The 24831-nt window shown below is 42.3% G+C and overlaps 1 protein-coding gene across 1 annotated transcript; it reads left to right on the top strand.

Moving 5' to 3' along the window:
- The first annotated feature begins 274 nt into the window (after nt 1–274).
- On the top strand, nt 275–23011 carry S1PR2 (sphingosine-1-phosphate receptor 2). Its single transcript, XM_053464856.1, has 3 exons — nt 275–682; nt 21434–21536; nt 21735–23011. Exon 3 carries the CDS (start codon nt 21830–21832, stop codon nt 22880–22882), a length of 1053 nt encoding a protein of 350 aa, XP_053320831.1. The 5' UTR covers nt 275–682; nt 21434–21536; nt 21735–21829; the 3' UTR covers nt 22883–23011.
- The last annotated feature ends 1820 nt before the right edge of the window (nt 23012–24831 follow it).

Genomic DNA, 24831 nt, shown 5'->3' with positions numbered 1-24831 from the left:
TAGCAGTTTCCATAATTAGTTAGCCATGCTGCAGATAGCACAGAACTCTGTCTATGGAGGGAGGGGCAGCCTAAAAGGGGCGGGGCCAAACGGGAGACAGAGAAGGGAGTGAATAGTGAATTCTCTGTCTCCATGTAGGTCCCAGGACATCTCTAAAGAGACAGAGCCGCTATAGTCATTTGCCTGTTGTGGGGTATTTGTCCCCCCTTTTGCATTTTTCCCACTCCCTCTCTTCTTAGATTACCCCCCCCCCACCAATTCCCCCACTACAAGTCCCAGAGCCAAAGCAGAAGAAAACATCTGGATTTTGTTTTCCCAGAAGAAGAGGGGGAAGGAATAAGAGAGAGGGGAAGAGAGAGAGAGAGATGGGTGTATTGAGCACACCCAGAACCCCCCTACTTTTGTGTCTTGGAAGTGGGAGAGGGAAGGCTGAGGAGGATCTAAGATGCTGATTTGGAACACCAAGGGTTCCTGCAGAAGTTCCACGTTTGGAATCCCAGCTGCCCTGGACTGGGGGATTTCTTCTTATCTGTTGGATTAGGTGTTCGGGATCAAACAAACCTGTTGATCAAAGTAAAGTGTGGGATTTACAGGTGCTGCTGAGGAGTTGGGGGCAAAGCCCACCTCCTCCCTGTGCTCAGGCTCTTCAACTGCTGGAGGAGAACAAGGAAGAGCAATCCAGGTGAGGGGGAAAGAAATAACGTGTTCTTCCTGCTTATACACAAATGGATACATAGATCGGTGTAGTGATTACTTTGTATGTAAACTTGCAAACATTTATATAACATTGTGAATTATATCGCAATCTGGATAACCAGTATCAGGAAAGACTTAGATCGCGATATGTCAAGAGAAGAGAGAGAGGGGGGGATGTGATCGAAACATTGAAATGCATGAAAGGATTTAACAAAGTACAGGAGGGAAGTTTCTTTCCGAGAAGGAGAAATGTTAGAACAAGGGCTCATAGTCTGAAACCACAGGGTCAGAGGCTTGGGTGGTTTACTTCACGGAGGGGGTGCTGGGTAAATGGAACAGCCTCCCAGCAGAAGTGGTAGAAGTTATAACATAGTAAAGGTAGATTAAATCTAAGGTTGATTAAGGTTTAAATGTTTATCTAGATGGGCTGCAGGGAGAGGCCGAAACGTTGATGTTCGTTTTTGTGGACATGCTAAATGTGCCACTAACTCACAGACCTGGCCCATCTGTGAATAATGGATATGTATTCTCCCAGCAGTGACTCAGAAGCACTGGGCTTCTACACACCTACTTGGGTATATCTGTACAGACACACACAGGCACACCCTCTGCCCTAGGAGCTTACAATCGAAGTACCTAAATAGATGATAATATACACTGTATGTATGAATATGTATAGCCACATTCTATAGGTTAGTTATAGTGTTTGGTAAATTTGGCTATTGAGTATTTATTTGCATTTTTAAATCATTTTGCAGAGTGACTGAGATAGCACACTGGGCTTTTGTATAAAGGGCAGTTGTGGTACAAATGGTGCAATCACCATAGCAACCAGTGCTTGCTGATTGCACCACATTTCCCTCTTTTCACTTGAATTGCACTTTATATATACGCAGCTATTGCATTAAAATAAGAGGCCATTGTGACAGTAAGGGGGGTGTGGAAAGGATTCATTTAGCATACTGCATAAAGAAGATATGTATTTGAGGGGAAACAGTAGGAAATTGCATAATAAAAAGGTGGTTATGTGATATGCAGACCATTCTGTACCGATTTCCTCTGGTTTTCAAGCGGTTTATACAAGAGTATATGTATTGGCTGAAATGACTAATAGACTCTTTTGTCATGCCTCTTTAGACTGTCAGCTCTTGTGATCAGGACACTGCACACACAGTGTCTCCATTCTTTTAACGTCAAATATATATTGGATTTCGTGTTATTCGGCACTACTTGTGAACATCTCTAATAATTAAGTGTTTGAGTATACTGTGGATTATTGTGGTGACATAATTATAAAAATGTCTGCATTGTTCTGAAAAGAATGGAAAAAACTTGGATATTTTTAATCAGTGCTTATTGTGTTGAGCCAGACCACAATAGTGAGATAATAGTAAGTTATTAAACATTTATTTACTAAAGCGGGAGTCTGCAGGGGAGAGGATTATTTCAACTCCCTTGTAAAAACTATGCATTATGAATGGTCCATTCCAATGAGCTTCTCCTACTAGAAGAGCTCAGTCAGCCCGCTTTAGTGCCTAATTAATCAGAGCCACTTCCTACAGACCATCTCACTGATTGAACTAAGCATCACTCAGGGCCAACTCACTGAGGTTGGCCCTCTACAATGTATAGTGGATTCAGTGAGTTGAAACTGCAACTCCCCTGCAGACTCTCTCTTCAGTGGATATGAACCCCAATGAAAACAGTTGCTTAGCTGAAATGGTTAAATGAGAGAACAGATTAAAGGAGACATTTGAGGCTGCCTTTTTTTGCACGGTGCCAGCTGTGCCAAAATTCATGAAATGTCAAGTTACAGGACACAGCTGCTGCAAACTTTGCCACCGCCCCGTACTACAGTATTATGTAGACATTGTATGTGCTGGTGTCTCCTATGGCGCTCAAAGGGTTAAGGCTGACATCGGATTTCAAAAGTAGCTGTCCACTCACTCACCCCAATCGGTTGGGGGGGGGGTTGAATAGAGCTGTCTTGTGCGGCTGTCATACATCAAGACAATGGTTGGCTGTCTAACCCTATCTGTAATCGTCTTAAGGGTTAAAGCCCCCCCCCATGCCTGCAGCCATTCAGACAGCTAGCGTTTGTTGGGTTGTCTCTACTGTACAAAAGCTTGTATGTATCCGGGTGTCTGGCCACATTGCTTTGTTCAAAGTGTCCCACAATGAAACCGCGGTGCAGCCATCCGCCGCCGTCAGCTCAGTGTTACTCAGAACGGCATGGAAACCTAGAATTCGATGGCCGATGAGAACCATTTGGTCGTTCTTGTCTTAGGTTCAGAATATGGAATATGGCCTAGCCATGCATTTTTAAATTCCCTTACTTGGTTAACCTCTACCACTTCTGCTGGGAGACTGTTCCACTTACCTACCACCCTATCAGTAAAGTAGAACCTCCTTACATTGGCTCTAAGCCGCTGGCTGCCTAACTTTAGATTAAAGACCTCTTGCTCCAATGCTTCTCCTCCTCCTGTGAAATAAACTTCTCTCCCTACGAACACAGCTACGAGGAACACGTGTAGGTTTTGAAGGTACGGCTCGTATAATCTGCCGCTGGAAAAAAAACATGTCAAAACAAATTCATTTCAGAGGAAACCAACACCTACTAACTCTCCAGCTGTTGATGAATTTAAAAGTCCCATAATCCTTAACCAGCAATTAGCCAAGAAAAGGAGTTCATCGACAGCTCGAGAGCCACACGTCGGCTGCTTTATTTAACAAACAAAAGGTTTCAGGTTATTTCCCGGGATATTTTCTGCGCGCCACACGGAGCCACTTTCCCTGATCTAGACAGCCGTGCCCTTTCTGCATTAATACAGAAGACCCCGCGCTGCCCCTTCTGACGCACGCAGCTGCAGCTTCTATCTCCGGACACAGAGTCTCCCCTCTAACCACTGAAACTATTTGCTGGCCATCTCCATCTAACTTATCGTGCTGCCTCTTCCACCTCTGTGTCACCATTATCCTTTAATACCCACGGATGCCCCTTACTACCCCCGACACATCCTGCTACCCCCGTTATCCTGACACATACTAATTACCCCCAACATACCCCTGGCACACATTGATGCCCCCTGTTACATACTGACAACCCCTATACTCGACTGCAGTGATGCACTCATGAGGGGTAACTTTAGTGCCCCCTATTGTTGTGAGTCCCTGCAAATGATGTCATATCCCAGGCCTCTGCCACAGGCACACTTGGGAACTGGCCCGGAGACTCCGAGCGAAGCAGCGCTACTCTGGGTCGCAGGAACGGTGTTTTGCAACGCTCCCCACTTCCCCTCCAACCCCACTAGTTTTCCTCAGCTGGCCTATGATAGTCCCATTTAAAACAGGACACTTGGGAGGTATGACAATGACATTGTACGGGTTCAGCACTGTGTAGAATAAGGAGTATATCATCAACACTCCCTAAAAAGAAATCTGATGGCGCATTAGTAAGGATCCCGTCATTTCTGCTCATGGCTCTGCTTCTCTCATGGACAAAACCAAAAACTTGTCCTCTCCTAACCTGATAGTCTACGGCCCCTTCTACTTCCAGAAGTTCCGCTATAAACCCGTCTCAGCTCAGGCCGCTTGCGTCTTCTGCTGGTGCCTCTGCAAGATCTCGGCACAGATGGTCTCCGTCAGGCTTTTGAAACCCGGGATAAACATTTTTTGTTAACCAAAACATAGGAACTTCTTTATTTATAGCGGTTCTGCCTCGTTTGGCTAATCGTGCGTTTTACAGATCGGTACGTCACGTAATCCATAAACCGGTTTTAAATATTAAATAAGGAGCATGTATGTATGATAAACGGACCATATGTTTATGGAATAGGAGCAGCCGTCCTAACTTCCTGATTTCTGGATCTGCGTGGTTATTCCTCACCTTTAAATTGTCGCCATAATTGGGAAATTCTAAGGTCAGGCAACTTCCTCTGGGGGGGGGCAGAGCGGATTAATGAGAAGGCAGAGGTAGCCATTTGGGGCTCGATAGGCAAGGGGAGGGCTAGTCCCAAACAGTATGCGAGTGAGACGGGAACAGAGCGGGGTGTAGGCGTGGCTAAACACCGTTTCCACCAATTGGAGAAAGAGCACGGTGACCCGGGGGAACCAGAGAAGCAAATCTCACACTATGGAAAAATGTATACAGTAATAACCATACCTGGGAACTTGTGGCCTACGGCCACCCAGAGCCTACTCTTGCGAGAGGCGGCCAGGAGTACCCACTGATGGTGTTCCTGCTGGTGTCGTGGGAGACTCCCCCATTTAAAGGAGAAATGGGCGAGGAATGGGGTGTGTCAGGACCCCACTGTCATGACCCAGAGGTTTCAGGTGTTGAAGCGGAGAAGTGGAGTCTTCTGGGCCAAACCCGGAGAGTTCCCAGGTCTGGTAATAACTCCCCCAGCCCAGTATACAGTAATAACCCCCAGGGCTGTATAGATTAATATAACCCCAGGGCTGTATAAAGTTTTGTCTCACTTTGCTCCAATAAGCTCCCTTTATCTGCAGACCTGGAGGCGGCCATTGTTGTCAGTCATGTGATATTTTGGGTGACTTTCCCACCTCCAACACCACACTGAGCTGATGCTTTATGGTAATGCTAATGAAGTCTGTTACAGTCAGTAGCTTCCGACTAGTGGATCAAGACATTAATGAATAATAAATAGAGTCACTCAGGATAGTATAATAAAGAGTCAGTGTTTGTCTAGTAGATCGGGTTCAGATAGCAGAGCGAGAAGCTGATATGCAGCTTCCTGAAAACATTATATTATGCAAAACAATTATTATTTTAAAAAAGAAAACAGCGCAATATTTTTGTAGACTTATTTTAATCTGATACCAGTAATAAAAATATAGCGAGAGGCGACCTGACCTCGCTGGTTTTGCTACTGCTGGAGGCCATGGATTAAGTGAGTGAGTGGAATAGGCATGGGTGAAAGAATGAGACAGCGAGAATGGAAAGAGACATGCAGACAACAGAACATAGGCATGGAGGAGACGGAGCAACAGAAAGGGAGAATGGAAAATGCGAGGGGCTTGAAAAGGATAAAGGGGAGGAAGGATAATAGGATCGGAGACAATGGGAGGGCAAATAATACGAGAGATGAGGGAGCAGGGGCATGAATGTCTTATCTCTTAGTCTCTGTAATGAAAGTGTCTGCGGGTCTGAGATGTTTTACTGGTTTCTGACTCTGTTATTAGACGCGCTGAATCAGTGTATGTGGGATTGTGTGGGGTTTCTTGCACTAATGGAAAGGGGGCTTGGGTTTCTTCCTTGGTTTGCAGAGATTTAGAGAAGTCCTTTTGTGGCTGCCGAGATGACACGAGAGTTTGGAGGTTGTGCCGTATATGACATTATGCGTGTAGTTTACGTGGCCATGTTTGCTGTATAGCTTTAGGTAGTATACACCGTTTTACCTATACACTGTGCTAGCACATGTTCAAGCAGCAAGTGGCCGGAGCGAGGTCTCTATGCCGTCCTCCCTGCGGCTCTGTCTGGAGAGCATGGGGCGGCTGGGGGCTTCGTATATTTCCGTTGATGGAACAGATATGACAGCTTCTTCCTTAAAGAGAAACCTCGTGTGCTAGGTGTGCCCGCGGTGCTCGCTACGCTGTTACGCAATACACTGCATGTCTATCCTACCTAAGCTCTCAAACCATACCTGTCCTTGGTTTTCTTTTAACCCCTACCTCCTCTGTAAAAGTATACAAATCCTATTTTCTAACACAACTGGCTGATATAACCATAGAGTAAATGGTGTACCATAGAGTTATGGACTTACCGCAGATCCCCCAAAAAAACAACAGAACTCCCCAAAGTGGGCGAATCGATCGACGTGAAATAGACGGCTCACCTCTCATAGAAGCACACGGACGGGTATTGTAAAAGTAGACGTATCAGCAAAAAAAAAAGGCTAGGTGGCACAGCGTGTGGTATACACTTGAATCTACACGGTGTACTCGCCAGTTTGCTGCTTACCAGCTTAGAACACAGAGAAAGAAGTTCTATATCACCGTGCCTACAAGAGTACTAGAGAAGTGGGGAACAGCCTCACAGCAGAAGTGGTAGAGGTTAATACAGTCAGGGAATTTGAACGTGCATGGAGAGGCATATTTCTCCTGAATCTAGAACTTATTAAGGTCTGAGTCTTCACACCAGGAAAGACCAAATGTTTCTTTGGATGTCTGTGCTGGTAGTTGGATCTCTTGATGTATTGCTAAATTAGCATGCGGCATCTCTCTATGTTACTGTGTCAGTCCGTGTTACTCTATGTATTGCTGTCTGGCGTGTTATTGGAGCAGGTTGCCGTGCGGTGCAAGCCCGTGGCCCCTGCCGGGAAGGGGTTACATGCCGGCCGTGGCGCAGATAAGAGGGCTGCGTGACAGGAAGTCATTGAGAGCTGAAGCGTGATAGGGGAAGACAGAACACACGGCATGAGGGCGATGACTAGACCTGCATATACTCACGTAGCTCCCATGTAACAAACGCACCATAGAGTGATACCGAGTATCTGTCCAAGTGCTGGATACTGTACTGAACATAAAGTGACATAAAGCATAACCCCTGTAACCTGACGCACATCTAATCACCAAGAGTGACGGCTTCCAGGCTTTGCTGTCTCATATCAGTGAACTTATAATAATAACCAAAATAATAATAATAATAATAATATAGTAACTCAGTATAATACTAATAATAATATAGTAACTCTGTATAATATTAATAATAATAACAATATAGTAACTCTGTATTATAATAATGTAACTCAGTATAATACTAATAATAATAGTTACTCTGTATAATAATAATAATATAGTAACTCAGTATAATAATAATAATAATAGTTACTCTGTATAATAATAATAATATAGTAACTCAGTATAATAATAATAATATAATAATAATATAGTAACTCAGTATAATACTAATTATAATATAGTAACTCTGTATAATATTAATAATAACAATATAGTAACTCTGTATAATAATAATAATAATAATAATAATGTAACTCAGTATACTACTAATAATATAGTTACTCTGTATAATAATAATAACAATATAGTAACTCTGTAAAATAATAATAATAATAATAATAATAATGTAACTCAGTATAATACTAATAATATAGTTACTCTGTATAATAATAATAATATAGTAACTCTGTATAATAATAATAATAACAATATAGTAACTCTGTAAAATAATAATAATAATGTAACTCAGTATAATACTAATAATAATATAGTAACTCTATATAATAATAATAATGTAACTCAGTATAATAATAATAATAGTTACTCTGTATAATAATAATAATAATATAGTAACTCTGTATTATAATAATAATAATAATAATGTAACTCAGTATAATACTAATAATATAGTTACTCTGTATAATAATAATAATAGTAACTCTGTATAATAATAATAATAATAAAGTAACTGTATATATTGCACTGTATATTGATACTGAGTATCTGTATCCTGATAACAAGCAGCTTGCACAGTATTATAATGCATTCTTGATGATACCGATGCTGCACTGTATAATGACATTAAGTACCTATACAGTACATGGACAACGAATACGCTGCACTGTTTAATAATGTATAGCGCAATAAACACACTGTTCTGTAAACATGTCATCATACTGGTATATACAGTTAGTATTGGTACAGGAATAACCAACATTGCTGTACTCTTAATGGGGGGGGCGACCACACGCTAAACGACAGAATCTGCCCCATAAGCAGAAATAAAGGTACATGGGTGGTGTCATTGGACACCGGCCCTCCGGCCCTTTGCCTGGTTTGCCTGATGGGCAGTCCTGGTCTAAGTGGAATACCAACAATCACGCGGCATAATGACCTATGGAATTACCTGCTGCTCTACATTTCTCTGGTGATGACACTATGCCGCCTCTTGGTGGTTAATTACGTCATGTTTTTAATATAAACATAATAATTTAAGTCTGACAATGACTTATTGAACTAATAATCTAGCAGCGTTATATGCAGCTTTGTTTTGTTGTATTCTTTTTTTGTATCTATATACCTATCAGTATGAAAAGAAAAACAACTTAATAAAGATCATATGAAGAATGATGTCATGTTTACTTAAGGCAAAAACAAATATTTATACAGAGGATGCACCCCTTCATACAGCGGGATTTTTTTGGTCGCAGTTCCATGCATTTATTTTGACCTATTTTGCTCCTTTGTGTAAGTAGATCCAGTCCTGCATATCCCATATATTGTGCAGAGAGTATGAGGATCCCGGTATCTACCTCCAGATGATAAACACATGATAATTACGGAGTGCGGTGTTTGTTTAATAGATAAGTGTGCTGACGTGCCATGATGGGGCACAGCGAAAAGCTAAGTTTGAAGCCTTTGTACATAAATATTTGTTCTAGTTTGATGATTACTGCTCGAGTTGCAGTTTTATAGCTGGGTTTTAAAATTAGACCTGCGGTTTTACAAGCACAAGGCTGTTCTGCAATGGGAATAAATGAAACATGCGTGCCACAAACAGGAAGACGTTTTGGAACATGGAGTTCTGCTGATCACAGGGTGACACAGATAGGGTAACATTATGGGGCACGGAGTCAGTCCCTCCCACCGCAGGGTGACACAGACAGGAGGGAGCTATGGGGCAGACAGTCTGTCCCTCCCACCACAGGGTGACACAGACAGGAGGGGGCTATGGGGCACGGAGTCTGTCCCTCCCCCCGCAGGGTGACACAGACAGGAGGGGGCTATGGGGCACGGAGTCTGTCCCTCCCCCCGCAGGGTGACACAGACAGGAGGGGGCTACATGTTACATACACTATATGGACAAAAGTATTGGGACACCTGCCCATCACACCAACAGGGACTTTTATGATATTGCATTCTAAGTACATAGACATGTAGACATAGAGTACATAGTTGATCCCCTGAGGCTTTCACTCTTCTGAGAAGGTTTTCCACAAGATTTTGGTGGGAATTTTTGCCCATTTATCCAGTAGAGCATTTGTCTATAAATACATGGTTGGATGGGTTGGATGGGTTCGGGGTGGAAGAACTTGACCGGCCGCACAGAGCCCTGACCTCAACCCCAACACCTTTGGGATGAACTGGAATGGAGATTGTGAGCTGGGCGTCTCGTCCAACATCAGTGCTGACCCCACAAGCGCTCTACTGGATGAATTATTCTCCACTTCGTATTAATGTCTGTGTATTTAGAATGCGATGTCATCAAAGACCCTGTTGGTGTAATGGGCAGGTGTCCCAATACTTTTGTCCATATAGTGTATAACACTGGTTCAATGTGGGCAGGAAAGGCTCTAGCTGTGGCAATGTTATCATCTCTGGGAGGTCTTTCAGGCTGATTCACTACAGCAGGTGTTTACATGCGAACTGCAATTGGAACTTGCCGGTATTCCATTATATGGACTGGCCCCAGTGGACATCTCCTGCAAGAGGGGCTGAGCTGGCCCTGGATAATGTAAAGTTCAATTTTTGGGGAGACTAAAGAAATCTTAGCAAGTGAACCATGTAAATATGTCCAACACACACCTGGCTGCTGGTAAACCCACTTGTGGTTGGCCTTTCATATTGCATATTGAAGTTGGTGACTCAGTGTGGGATTACTTTACTATTTAATCCCCGGTTTATTTTTCTCTGTAGCAGACAGAACTATTATCTTATATCAATTATACACAATGCAGAGGATCAACCATAAATGATTCATACACAGTGGGCATTAACTACACTGTATAATAATACCGAGTATCTATATACCGATAATGAACCCCGCGCTGTATAATAATACCGAGTATCTATACACTGATAATGAACCCCGCGCTGTATAATAATACCGAGTATCTATACACTGATAATGAACCCCCGCGCTGTATAATAATACCGAGTATCTATACACTGATAATGAACCCCCGCGCTGTATAATAATACCGAGTATCTATACACTGATAATGAACGCCCCGCACTGTATAATAATACCGAGTATCTATACACTGATAATGAACGCCCCGCGCTGTATAATAATACCGAGTATCTACACTGATAATGAACCCCCCGCGCTGTATAATAATACCGAGTATCTATACACTGATAATGAACCCCGCGCTGTATAATAATACCGAGTATCTATACACCGATAATGAACCCCGCGCTGTATAATAATACCGAGTATCTATACACTGATAATGAACGCCCCGCGCTGTATAATAATACCGAGTATCTATACACTGATAATGAACCCCGCGCTGTATAATAATACCGAGTATCTATACACTGATAATGAACGCCCCGCGCTGTATAATAATACCGAGTATCTATACACTGATAATGAACCCCGCACTGTATAATAATACCGAGTATCTATACACTGATAATGAACCCCGCGCTGTATAATAATACCGAGTATCTATACACTGATAATGAACGCCCCGCGCTGTATAATAATACCGAGTATCTATACACTGATAATGAACCCCCCGCGCTGTATAATAATACCGAGTATCTATACACCGATAATGAACCCCGCGCTGTATAATAATACCGAGTATCTATACACTGATAATGAACCCCGCGCTGTATAATAATACCGAGTATCTATACACTGATAATGAACCCCCCGCGCTGTATAATAATACCGAGTATCTATACACTGATAATGAACGCCCCGCGCTGTATAATAATACCGAGTATCTATACACTGATAATGAACGCCCCGCGCTGTATAATAATACCGAGTATCTATACACTGATAATGAACGCCCCGCGCTGTATAATAATACCGAGTATCTATACACTGATAATGAACGCCCCGCGCTGTATAATAATACCGAGTATCTATACACTGATAATGAACCCCGCGCTGTATAATAATACCGAGTATCTATACACTGATAATGAACCCCACGCTGTATAATAATACCGAGTATCTATACACTGATAATGAACCCCCGCGCTGTATAATAATACCGAGTATCTATACACTGATAATGAACCCCGCGCTGTATAATAATACCGAGTATCTATACACTGATAATGAACCCCCGCGCTGTATAATAATACCGAGTATCTATACACTGATAATGAACCCCCCGCGCTGTATAATAATACCGAGTATCTATACACTGATATTGAACGCCCCGCGCTGTATAATAATACCGAGTATCTATACACCGATAATGAACCCCCGCGCTGTATAATGATACCGAGTATCTATACACTGATAATGAACCCCGCGCTGTATAATAATACCGAGTATCTATACACTGATAATGAACCCCGCGCTGTATAATAATACCGAGTATCTATACACTGATAATGAACGCCCCGCGCTGTATAATGATACCGAGTATCTATACACTGATAAAGAACGCGCAGCACTGTATAGTGATACGGAGTATCTGCCTGGTGTGTCTGATTCTGCTATTTCATCCGTGGCTTTTTGTAATAACTGCCGTTTGATCTGTTGGACTTACTTCCCCCTTTTTTCACATCAGATCTTCCTCCTTCGCCCCCTTTTTGCCACTTTGAGGCATATGACAAAAGTTTACTAATGCTATTTTAATGTGTAGAAATAACGATTATTGGAATGGGAGGAGGGTAAAAAGAGAAGACACGGATAAAGTGGAAAGGGGGGGCAAAGGAAAATGTGTCAGTTGTCTCACGTTGGTATTGAAGTGCAACAACAGCCAATTTGCACCCTCTAGATGTGAGCGGGAAGGTTCAGCGTTCAGTAACAACCTGCCAACAATTTTTATGTGCTTTTCATTATAACTATTAAAACTTTACCAAGTTTCCAGGGTCCTCTGCCTTCTACATGAATAGTAAAGGGCCAACCTGGGCAAATAAAGCATATATATAGCACAATTTGTGTGTATATATATATATATATATATATATATATATATATATAGTGCATTTTTGACTTTATATTAAATGGTTACTTCCAGAATAAAATAAAAACAAAAAGGTATTGTGTCTGATGTTGTTAGGACAGGCCTTGCCCTAAGACTAGCAATCCTCTAAATCCACCAAGAATTTGTTCCTTACGATTACCTTGAGTCTTCCGTCTGGTATTGAGATCTCCTTGTATAAGAAATCACGATCCTTTAGTTCAATTGCACTTCACATTTTGCAGATAAGTGTTTTGGAGACTCCTCAGGAAGTCGGTGTAAACGGTTTCTTTTCCGCACATGGGAGGCAGAATGCGAGACGGCAGAAAACCTATTGTTTTAGTTGGTGACATCAGGATAATGCCGGTCTTTGTTTTCTATTTAATGACATCCTTTAGGGCCCCGTTATTCAACTGATCATCCTTTCTTCCCCACTTTTCAGGCCTCCCATTCTTTTACCACCTATATAGATGGCAGACCAAAGGGGGCATTCATGGAGGCCAAAGATCACCTGAGTTTAACCCCAAGAATAATGATATCAGGACCAGCTCACCTAAACTTAGTCTGGGTATGTGTGCAGCTCTGGTAAATGAAACAGGAGCAACATGTTCTATCGTTTGGTCTATGAATCATCAGGCTCGATGGCCCTCCTCCCCACCCCGTTTGGCTTCACGGCACATTGGAACATAGAAAGTGACGGCGGATAAGAACCATTCGGCCCACATAGTCTGCCCAACAGCCAGAAACCACTAGGACGTGACTGTAACTTCCATGGGGCAAGAGGGGCAGGTGCAGCAAAGATAGGGGTGCTCTCGACAACGTCCCTGCACCCCGTTCCACTTTGCGATGTCAGCACGGGGCAGAACCTAACCCTTCATAATTCCCAAGGATTCTCTTTTTGGTCCATTTTTCTGCTCTGTGTAGGTTTTTCACATTTACTAAATAAAACTTAAATCTTAAGATAACTGCTTGATCTAAAACAAGTCCATGTTGCCTTCTGCTTCCCCTCAATGATTTTTTTACGGGCCCTAAGCAAAAAACGCAAAGAGCGATCTTTACTCCGATACAAGCGGTGAAAAGGGTAACTGGTATAGACAAACTATGGAACACAATATTTATCATCACAAGTTTGTTTAAAGAAATGAGGCAAGGGATTTATATCTCTTTCTTCCCACATTCTGTAAGGAGTGCGCCACAAAACGTTAGTGCCGCCTCGGCTTCAGACCATCGTCGACGTGCAGGGAATCATTGCTAAGAGGGTGACTGTCTGTGGGGGGGGGGGTTGAAAACGGTCTAATCCTGAGAGTGACAGACAGGAGGACGGATACCACGCCAGGGCTCTAAGCCAGGCATGTTATGCATGCGCCTCCCCCACTCCTAAACTGTCTCCAGCTTCACTTGAAATGAAGTGTGGCCCACCCACGGTTTTGATCTTCAATCCGTATTATCATCCGAGCTGCGTTAGAGGGGATAACCCTTTAATGGTTGTGTTTGTTTACGCGGGGCTCTTTGGCTTGTGGTGGCAGGTGCTGACAAATGTGCTTTAGAATTTAGGAGCCAGACGGTGAGATTTAGGAGCCAACCCGTTATTCCATTAATCTTAAAATTGGTCTAAATTAGATTTCAGTTCCATTCTCAACTTGTACCCCTAAAGCTAGCATTTTTTTCCCTTTCGTTTCTAGTTTGCATGTTTAAACCCTAGGTGTGTCTTAACTTCTACAAAAACATAGTAGGTCTTGGTTTACTTTCTTTGTTCCTTTCAGTGGAATTCTCTAGGAATCCGGTCATGAGTTTTAATTCAACTCAGAGTTAGCAATCGGAATGAATACAGCCAGTCTTTGGTGTTATTACGTATAGTATTAGCATGAGCTGAAATGTGAATTTCAGTTTCATATATATGTAACTTTGTATAAACTCTTTGCAATACTTATCTCCCCAGCCAACCACAAAACCTCTATAGTCATCTTTACTGTGTAGCAAATGATCTAGAGGATCAGGTGGAACCCCGTGATCTGATAGCACGTATGTGTATTCCTGTGTATACGCTATGTGGGAGGGGGATATCATTGGAAATTCCACAAGTATCAGCTGTTTATAGGGTTAGGGGTGAAGGTAGAATAAATATCTTTTGTATGCCATTCTCAAACAGGAAAACATTTAATAAGGTTAAACATATTGTGACAGTTTACAGCCCCGGGGAGATGTTTTGTCTGTATTTTGTGCCGAGACGATGAGTCTAACTCGCGAATGGGTCCCTGGGGTGGAACATTTGGAGAGCCGGGTGGGCCGATGCTGCCAAACGTCTAATTTGCAAAAGACTGGATGCCCAGTCTGGGACTTTTATTATTATCTTTTATTTACATAGCGCCAACAGTTTACGCAGCGCTTAATACAATACATATATTCAAGGGGTCTGACAAGACTAGAATTGACAGACTAAGACAAACCGATACATTAGATGGTAGAGAGCCCTGCTTGCAAGCTTACAATCTTGAGGACTTTGAAGTCTGCATCAGGCACAGTTGCTGGACATTGAAACCACCGGAGCCTTGTGAGAGCCTATCGGAGGGAAGAGAAAGTTCCCTAGTGCCCCTATGGCAAGGAGAGGCCCTGATTATCCCTGAGCCAAGTGTGGCCCCTGGCTGGACCTGTACATTTTCTATTGGGGAGGTTTTCCAGAACCTGGCTTAGCCGGGTCTGGCGAGGAGGTTTGCCAGTCTGGGATAAAATACTTAATACTTCTTCTTAAGATATTCTAGATAATCGGAAATGTAATATACGGTAAATTGAATATTACTTTGTAGAAGTGTGTTTCATTATTCCTAATGTAAACCACAAACCACAAGCTGGCCAATAACAGTAGCTCTGAACATCCTGTGTTTGAAAGATGTAAATGTGCATTTCTGGTTACATAGCTGCCGATGAGATGAGAGTAGAGCTGTCTCCATCCAGGTAGCAGATGTTAGGTCCCAAGATAATACATTCATTGGTTTACAATAATATGAGTAACGTTTCCGCAGAATCTTAGTTACTGTTTTTTACATCACTAAGGGAAACTCCAGCCATCTTATGCAATTAAAAGGTGGAACTCCCACCACACTGCGTCATTTTTGTATACTTTTTTTTTACTTGCCTTTTTGCCCTATGCGTTTGCCTTACCCCAGCTTGTTGGCTTGCGGAAAATGTGTTCAGGCCAACACACCCGCATCTTCGTAGTGCTCACGCGCCGTATACTCACCGCCAACCAGCTCTAGCATTGAAACAGTAGGCAGATTGCTTGGCCACCCTTGGACAAGCATGATAAACATGCGAGTTGGACATACATAATCGCACAGGACTGACATACCGCTACATATATACGTACAGGCCTGGATTGGCCATCTGACACATCGGGCAAATGCCTAGTTGGCCATTGCATTACATGGCTCTATACACACCAAATCTGCCAGCTGCATGCTAATAACATAATGTGTGGCCTGTCGCATGTCATTAGCCTGTCGCTGGCCTTAGCGTGCAAGGGCCGCCTTGTTACCCCCAGTCTGGTACTGTAAATATAGCCTGAAGCCCTATGTTCCTTAGGATTTCTACCCCCACCTAAAATCAGGTTATTTTAATGAATTTCTGCCCACTTCCCACTCGTTTTCTGTCCATGGCCTACCTATTTTCCAATAAAGTGTTTATTATTTTGTCAAGCATGGAGGGATCAGTGGTTCCAGACCATAAGCCCAGTTCCGCGGATTGTATCGGGAAGCCAAACACACCACGTCCCGAGCCAAGTCACATCCAAGCTCGACATATGGCCTGCTGGATTAAAGTTGGACGTCAATAAAGCTACAATCTATATTAAACATCACTTTAGATCTCAGATCTTAAGATATTTTACATTTTTTGACAGCAGGCTTGTGGCAATTTGTTTAAATAATCACTTCCTGTTTAGTGGTGCAAAAGCTTCCTGCTTAGAAAGTGCAAGCAATACTTGTTTCAACGTAAGAAAATATTCAAAGTAACTATCTAGTCGTTTTAATACGCAATTAAAGTACAGACAAAGTGAGCATGCCATTGTTCTATCTTAAACAGTCTCTTTTGTTTTGAGTGCCATCCTTTGATACAGTGCAGCTTAGTACAAAGTGGCCCTATGCCCATGATTGGTATTTTATTCCAATAGATTTCCTTAATCTATGAACCTGGAGGCGGCCATTGTTGTCAGTCATGTGATACTCTGGGTGACTTTCCCACCTGAAACACCACACTCAGCTGATGCTCTATGGCAATGCAAATGAAGCCTGTTCATTTTTTGTCTTAACTATATGAAGCTCTACATCTGGATGAGGAATTGGTACCAGCCATCAAACCCCTTTCCGTATTTTGTTTATTTTTATAACGAGCGATGCCATATCCACTGATCATGTGGCGGATTTTAATTGGCTGCCACGGAGACCTAATTGGCAAGTCTTGGGCTCCGAGGGACAAAAGCTTGGTCAAGTTCATTGCTTTCAATGATTAAAGAGACGCTGTACCTTGGTCTCTCAAAGAAGGAAGCAAGCCTCGAAAGTCACAAGGAAACACTTTTGGGAAACAGAGGATATGAGAGAGAGACTAAAATAGACCGTTCTGCATATAGCGGAAGATCGGAAGAGAGCTGCAGATGTGACCTAACGCCTCTCTCTCCCGAGCAGCCTCCCTTCTCACTGGGGACATGTCTGCTCCTTTACCCCTTCCTTTATCCGGACAATTGACAGACGCGAACTAGGGATCCGGCCTAGTACATTACGTTGACGGAAATATCCCCCTGTGCCCTCTATTTCCGCAGTGAATTGTTTTAACCGCTGACCACGGGGTCCCTGGAGAGTTGAAATTCAATAAGGAATAGTATTGTCGTGTCTACACAATAACGAGTTTAACAATGTGAATGAAGTGTGTGCACAGCACCGTCTAAATCTGTAGGCATTGTGAGCCTGCTGTGCATGAAAACTGACTGAGTATGATAGGAGTTGCAGTCCTGAGCACCTGGATTGCTAACATTTGTCCGTTGCATATGATTTCTCTTACGTGAATTGCATTTTAACTGATTTACATAGAGCACAAGTCCAGTAGTCTGCTGCAAAAAGCAGATTTTCTTTGCATCACCCAACCTGCTACTGAACATTTTCCCAGTACTGTTGTAGTCAAGGTGCTCTTTGGCAAACTTCAGGTGAACAAATGTTGGAATTTGTTATGTTTTTATGTCAAAGTAGCTCTAAAACACAAATCTAATACCATTACTTTGATTGGACTCCAGGTTTGCTATCCCATGACTTCAATTGAGGTGATTAGCCCAGGGGTTCATATATATTCCACCGTCCTGTATGTGGGTTGATGTATTCAGTATAGACAAGAACAATACAATGATTTGTGTGTTATGCGTTAAAACAGATTGTGTTTGCTCATTATTGTAACTTAGATGAAGATCATATTATATTTAATATGTAGAGTCTTATTGAAAAGTGAGACTGACCCCTCTAGCCGTTTCTGCCGCTTACAGCACCAGCTAGAGGTCCCGTGATTTAAAAATCTTTCAGAGTGCTGGGTTATTGGCGATCGTCTACCTTTCATCATTCTTGTCCAGGTCATAGATGGAGGGTTGCAGCTAGCCATTGAGTATCAATAAATAAGCCCTTGTAACCATAAGAAGGTAGAATTTGTAAGCGGCTAAGAAACATTCAGCTCATCTAATCTGATGATCACTTCATATCTCTAGATTGTAAACTCGTTTAAGCAGGGTCCTCCTCACCAGTTTCTGTAAAATATATATTATTAATCTTGGGATAGGCCTCACCACCTAATTTTTTAAGGAAGCCATTCCCTCTCCAGCTAGATAAGTAACGTGACAGAAGGAAGGATAGAAGGAAGCCGAGAGAGGAGGAGAAAGAGAGGTGTATAGAATAAAAAAGATTGTAAGCTCTTTTGAGCAAAGGCCTCGTTACCTTTTGTTTCTGTAACACCAGATTGTTATTGTGATGTCCTGTTTAACCTCTGCGCTGCGGAATACAATGGCGCTGTGTATGTAAATAACAAAAAGGATTGACACGGAAATAACAAGACAGTGTGGGCAAGAGGGAAGCTAGAGTCAGTACCTTTAAATGTGTCAGTGTTATAGGCAGGCAGGCCCAAGTGGTCTGCCTTATAGTACTCGTGATTTGACGTAAGTGTTGTGTGATGTGGGAACGCCGTTCACTACAGAAGTCGGTTATCGCTTAGGTGGAAGGGATTATGAGTCACTGCCTGGCCACCCAGAAAGCTTATTAAATTACCAGCATGGCATGAAAATAAGCACTAATATCCCAAAACCATACCAGCCACATGGAAAACAAACACTGAGACCACCGTGGATGATTTTCACATTCCATTAACAACAGATAATGTGATCATCCAAATTGGGAAATCATGTCGCAAAAAATACAAATAACATGCATGCAAAAAAATATATTGTTACAGTCTTAACACTTTGATTGTTAAAGCCTTGTCTGCCATCCCTGACCCCCCCCCCCCACAATCCTAGCCCAGTGGCTGAAGTTCCACCGCGTGACCATTTTGAGGCCCACTATTGTTTCTTTCTTCACTGTCCCTGCTCATGGTAGGGAATCGGTTCTAAACTTCCCTGGCTGCAAGGTATATGAACCTGCTTATCACTGAAAATAAAGACACACTCTCCATTCATCAGAAGACCTCCAGCTTTTGAGACCAGTTGTCAAATGCATCTCCTGATTTATCAGTCACTAAAATCATTATTTTTGAGTGTATGCATCGAATATAGCTAGTTGAAGAATGTGGCTGATCACAGTTTCCCACGCTGGATCTCCTAAAGCAAAACGGTGACAGCCTGAGAAAGTGTCAGCTGACCTAACAAGAATCACAGCTAGGGTTATTAGGGAGTGTTTCTGAGTTAGATAGAGGTGGGTGACCCAGCCAATGCCCAGAGCAGAAAGGCCCTTATAAGCATACATACGGATGCCTGTGAGCACCAAAATCCTCACGAGAAGTAGGACTTGAATGCTTCTCTTTATGAGCCAGGGTCCAGCCAGTCACCTTTGCTTAGCTGACACAGACACATACTGACCCTGTTGTATACGCTCTAATGTCATTGGCATGACCAGCGGTAGGCAACTCCAGGTATTATAAAAATTAAATAGCTGAGTTCCACCAGCCTTTGTCTGGTCAAACACTGGTATTTGGGTACAGACACTTTCATGAGCACCCCCAAAGCATTGTAGGCACAACAGCCACCCCCGCCCCAAGACCAAACACTGCCCTAGTGGTCCTGTAATCATTTTTTTTATTCCAGAAGCCCATGGCCAAACCCAGAGAGTTCCCATGCATGCCAGTTGGCCTTCCTTTAAGATGCGGCCCTACCACATTCCTTAAACGCTGCATTCACTTATCAGCTCTCTGGTTAGTCAACAACTTGAGCGGTTACTCAACCCTTTTCAACCAAATACATGTAAAAAAAAAGTTTATTATTATTATTTATGGGTTTTGAGCCCTGGGAACATAAGAAATACCCAAAGGGCTACAAGTATCCCTGACCGGTTAGAGCATACCGGTTATATAGTTTCAGCATCTGCCGGTGTACTAGGGATTTGCAGAAGTATAAATATTACCGTCTGCAAGTGCATATGTATATATCATAAATGTCTCTGACTACATGTTTTCAAAGTTTATTTATTTTCTATTACTTTATGCTACAATATCTGTAATAATTCATTTCCATCCATTAAATAGGAAAGTCTTTTATGGTGACTGTAACCGTTGAGTGATGGAAATGTAAATATTAATACACATTGGTAAACAGATCTTGCCTGGCATCATGACAGCGGAGAGGCTTCAGAAAGCTACAAACGAGCTACTGTGTTCAGTTTGGCAAAGGAAAAATATCAAATCACAAGAGGGTTTTTCATGAATGTGGACCTTATAACCGGGAAAGTAGCTGGGCATTAGATAATAGCAGTTGCTGAACATGGATATGGACCGCTGGCCCATCCAATCTGTCTGCTTTTTCCGTGCTCAAACTTTATTTGGTTCTTGGTCCTTGTTGTATATTCGATATACCATATGCGTGGTTAAAATCCCTCATTGCATTGCAGTATCCTCTACAACCTCTGCTAAGAGGCTGCCCCCCACATCTACCACTCTCTCCATGGAGTAAAACTTCCTCACCATCTAAGCCTCTGACCCTTTAATTTTCACCATGACCTTATCTCTTCTTTTGAAATATACTTCCCTCATATAATGAAATGCTTTTATCACATTTCCTCTCTTTTCTCCATAGACCTGTTAGATCCTTAGCTTTTTTCCCCCTCATCATTCTCCTGCATAGTTAAAGTGAATATGATGGTCGGAGTGTCCCTTTAAGCGCTCTGAAATAATTGCTTCCGAGTCCCTCTGCTATCTTGCCGCTGACCGTTCAGCAGCCCTAGTACTATATTTAGGCTGCGCCTTATTGTAATTATGAACATGAACTGCAGCTGTCACACTCTCGCCCATTCCTTTACTTTCTATCTTTAGAAACGACGTACCTTAACCCGAGACCCTTTGTAATATCACTAATAAAAAAAAAGTTCAAAAGTAAAATTCTGACAAATACCAAGTATGTAACCGTAAGACTAAGAGATATGCGTTAATTTCCTTTTTGACATTGATACATATCTATTCTTAAACATGAAGATCTACCATTACGTATTTAAGTAACCTATGCTGCTTAAAGCGAAGCGGTGAAATTCCCCTTTGCTTCCCGTCAGACGTCTGCTGTATCAGTGATGCAAGTTTTATTTCCACTTTTTCAGACGCGTGCTTGTGGGTGGTGAGCGCTGGTCACCCACGGGTACCGGTGAGGAAGCTGCATCGAAAAGGAGAGATTTTCACAGTAGGCAGGCAGACAGCTGGCAGGTACGTAACATATACCGTTCCCTATAAGTCATCCTATCACTCCATATAACCCCCTCCCTATACCTCCTCATATTATCTCATATAACACCCATAAAATAACTCCTCCAATTAACCTTTATCACTATGACGTCACCCTAAAACTCATTTTGTTGTTTCATTTAGCCTCCATCTATAATCCTTTCACTTTTTGTTTTCCAGGTAAAATGAGCAGCGGCGATCCCTAATGGTATTCAGATACGGTAGCCGAGAAGAACTAAGAGAGCCATAGTCCGCTGCTCACCAAAACAGCAAAAATGAATAGCATCTACCAGGACTACCTGAACAAGAACAAGACTATAGATCATTACAAGTATACCAAGGAGGATATCCGCAAGGAGAACCCTTCCCGACAAGTTATCTCCATCATCTTCATTATCATCTGTTGCATTATTATCTTGGAGAACTTGCTTGTTCTAACTTCAGTGTGGCGCAACAAGAAATTCCACTCGGCCATGTTCTTCTTCATTGGAAATTTGGCCTTCTCAGACTTTCTCACCGGCTGTGCCTATATTGCCAACATTTTGCTTTCTGGTTCAGTCACCTTGGAGCTTACTCCTGTGGAGTGGTTTATTCGTGAAGGGTCCGCTTTCACCACACTCGCTGCTTCCGTCTTCAGCTTACTAGCCATTGCCATTGAACGCTACGTGGCCATCATCAAAGTCAAGGTCTACAGCAGAGACAGGAACTGTAGAATGATCTTCCTAATTGGGGCTTGTTGGGTAATCTCAATGGTTATTGGTGGTTTGCCCATTTTAGGCTGGAACTGCATCAACAAGTTCAGTGAGTGCTCTACGGTCTTTCCTCTTTATTCCAAAAAGTACATTCTTTTTATAGTTACTATTTTTACTGCCATACTCTTCGCCATTGTCATTTTGTATGTTAGGATATATTTTATTGTGAAGTCCAGCCATGCTGAGATAGCAGCCCCTCAAACACTTGCACTCCTAAAAACTGTGACCATAGTTCTGGGGGTGTTCATAATTTGCTGGCTGCCAGCTTTCATCATCCTTCTACTGGATGTCTCCTGTAAAGTGAAATCATGCAAAATACTCTACAAAGCGGATTACTTTTTTGGGGTGGCCACCTTGAATTCGGCTTTGAACCCACTCATTTACACTCTGAGGAGCAGAGACATGAGGAAAGAATTTCTGAGGGTGTTGTGTTGCTGGAGTTACCTTCAAAAGAGTAGGACTCCTGACCGATGCATGCTACAACTACGCAGTTCCAGCTCCCTGGAACGTTACACGCAAAAACATGACCTTCCCACATCCCCCATAATTAAAAATAACTGTACAACATTTGTGTGATGAGATCAGGGACGTAGTTTAAGGGGTCCCAAGGCAGTAACTAAAATTTGGTGCATTCAAAATGGCACAGCAAGAGAGAAGTATGGGTTAAGGAACCCAGCGATCAGCTGGTGGTAAAAGTTGATTTACAACTTTGATTCTCTACCAATTCTGCCACATTTTTTGCCAGCTAAGATTTGAAGCTTCAGAATGTGTTTAAAATTCCACCCATAAGCCCTACTTTTTGTAATAATTAAAATTTAAAATTATGAAGCTTTTCTACACAAACAAATTTAGTTAAATATTTGTTTTGGTAAATAATTTTTTTTTTGGAATTATTGTGGGCACTTCAGGCAATAAATGCAATTATTTCATGTGCACTTAAAAGGTGCATTTGCATGCCAATACACTTTATTCCCCAAGGTTTAAAAGGGGGGAGAACATATAGATTTTTGTATATTTTACCTTCCAGATTGAACCGTTCGTATTGGACTGTGACTTCTTCGACCTTTCTAATTTATCCAACACTCGTATTTAAAAAAATTTTTTTATAATACATGACATATTGTAAGACTTCAGACGTTACTTTGTCATTGTCTTATGTTTTGTATAGTCCTATGTTAGTCCCATCCATTAACCGCCATCACTATTGTCAGTGGAAAGGGCCTGACATTTTGAAGCTGTAGGTATACCTGTCAAGATTTTTTCCTTTGAGTCCTATTCAATATGTCTTCTGGGGTCACCTCGTACTCGTTTCAAGTCATAGTCCTTGCCGTTTGTGAATACACAGTACCTGTTTCACCAAGAAATGGGAAGTGGCCAAGAAATATCAGCTGTTGTGAAAATAAGGGACATTAGCGTACATGAGAACATGTAGGCCACCTGGGACTCTTCTTTTGTTGGAGTGGCTTCATGAATGTGCAGAGCTAGCTGCTTTGTAGCCGCGGGGCTAGCACCAGCCACAGTGGGTGAGAAGTAGGCAGGGAGTGGGCATGGCAGCCGCCCGCACAGAGGAGAAACTGACCTGGATTTCCCAGGAATGGACATTAGTAGATACATAGTTCCACTGTCTAGATTCTTTTTAACAATGTGTAGATCTGTGGTATGGGGAATAATAAAGAAATATAGTCAATGCTATTGTAAGACTATGTTCTTTTCCAAAACGGGCATTTTTTTTTCTTACGGCCTCCGACATTTGCCTAAAATGTCCGTTCTCGGGAAGAATTCTGTCCGTAACAGTCCATGCGTTGAATGCGCTTCTCTGGCTTTTTATCCTAGATCAGAGTTTCAGAACCCCAGTCCATAAGGGCAGACCAGGAATGATGTGTATCCCTAAGAAGTAGTTTAATTATTTTTGGGTTGGGTTATTGAGAATTTGTGGGTTGTCTGTGGCCCTTGTACACCTCTGCAGCAGATAGTTGTTGTCCAGCTGCCTGGGCAAGCCTTAGTACAATACACATCCTACCCAAAAAGCTCATTAAGTCCTGTTGTCCTACATTTTCAATTAAAATGTTCACCCGCGCTCTCTCATTGGAGCTGTGTGTGCCCCTTATAATTACCGAGTTAAATAGGGGAAGATCAGGACACGTGTCTGCAATAGGACCGTATAAAATGTGAAACAGCTGACATTTCGCTTTAGCATCGCTGTTTCTTCTGTGTGTTTTGTAATAATAATGAGAAAAGTTTGTTTATTATAGACCTACATAAAACAGACCATGCCCTGACCCTTAAACTTCCTGTGCAAACTTTCTCATGCCGACAGGAAGTGGAGCTACAAGGCACATAAACAGGGATGAAATAATATTCCAGTATAGCTCGGATAGAGAGCTATGCTTTTTTTTGAGAATGAAATAAGACATTCAATTTTTTTTTTAGGAAAAAACACATTTGCTTCCTGATTGTTTGTATGGCCTGTAGGCCTTTTCATATTCACCGTAGGTCAGGAGGTGTCAACAGACTCGCGTGTCCTA

Source organism: Spea bombifrons, chromosome 4 (assembly GCF_027358695.1).
Source record: "Spea bombifrons isolate aSpeBom1 chromosome 4, aSpeBom1.2.pri, whole genome shotgun sequence".
NCBI classification, from domain to species: Eukaryota; Metazoa; Chordata; class Amphibia; order Anura; family Pelobatidae; genus Spea; species Spea bombifrons.
This window is presented reverse-complemented; position numbering and strand designations above follow the sequence as displayed.

Coding starts and splice junctions, on each gene's coding strand:
- S1PR2 (XM_053464856.1), top strand. CDS start 21,830: ATGAATAGCATCTACCAGGACTACCTGAACAAGAACAAGACTATAGAT.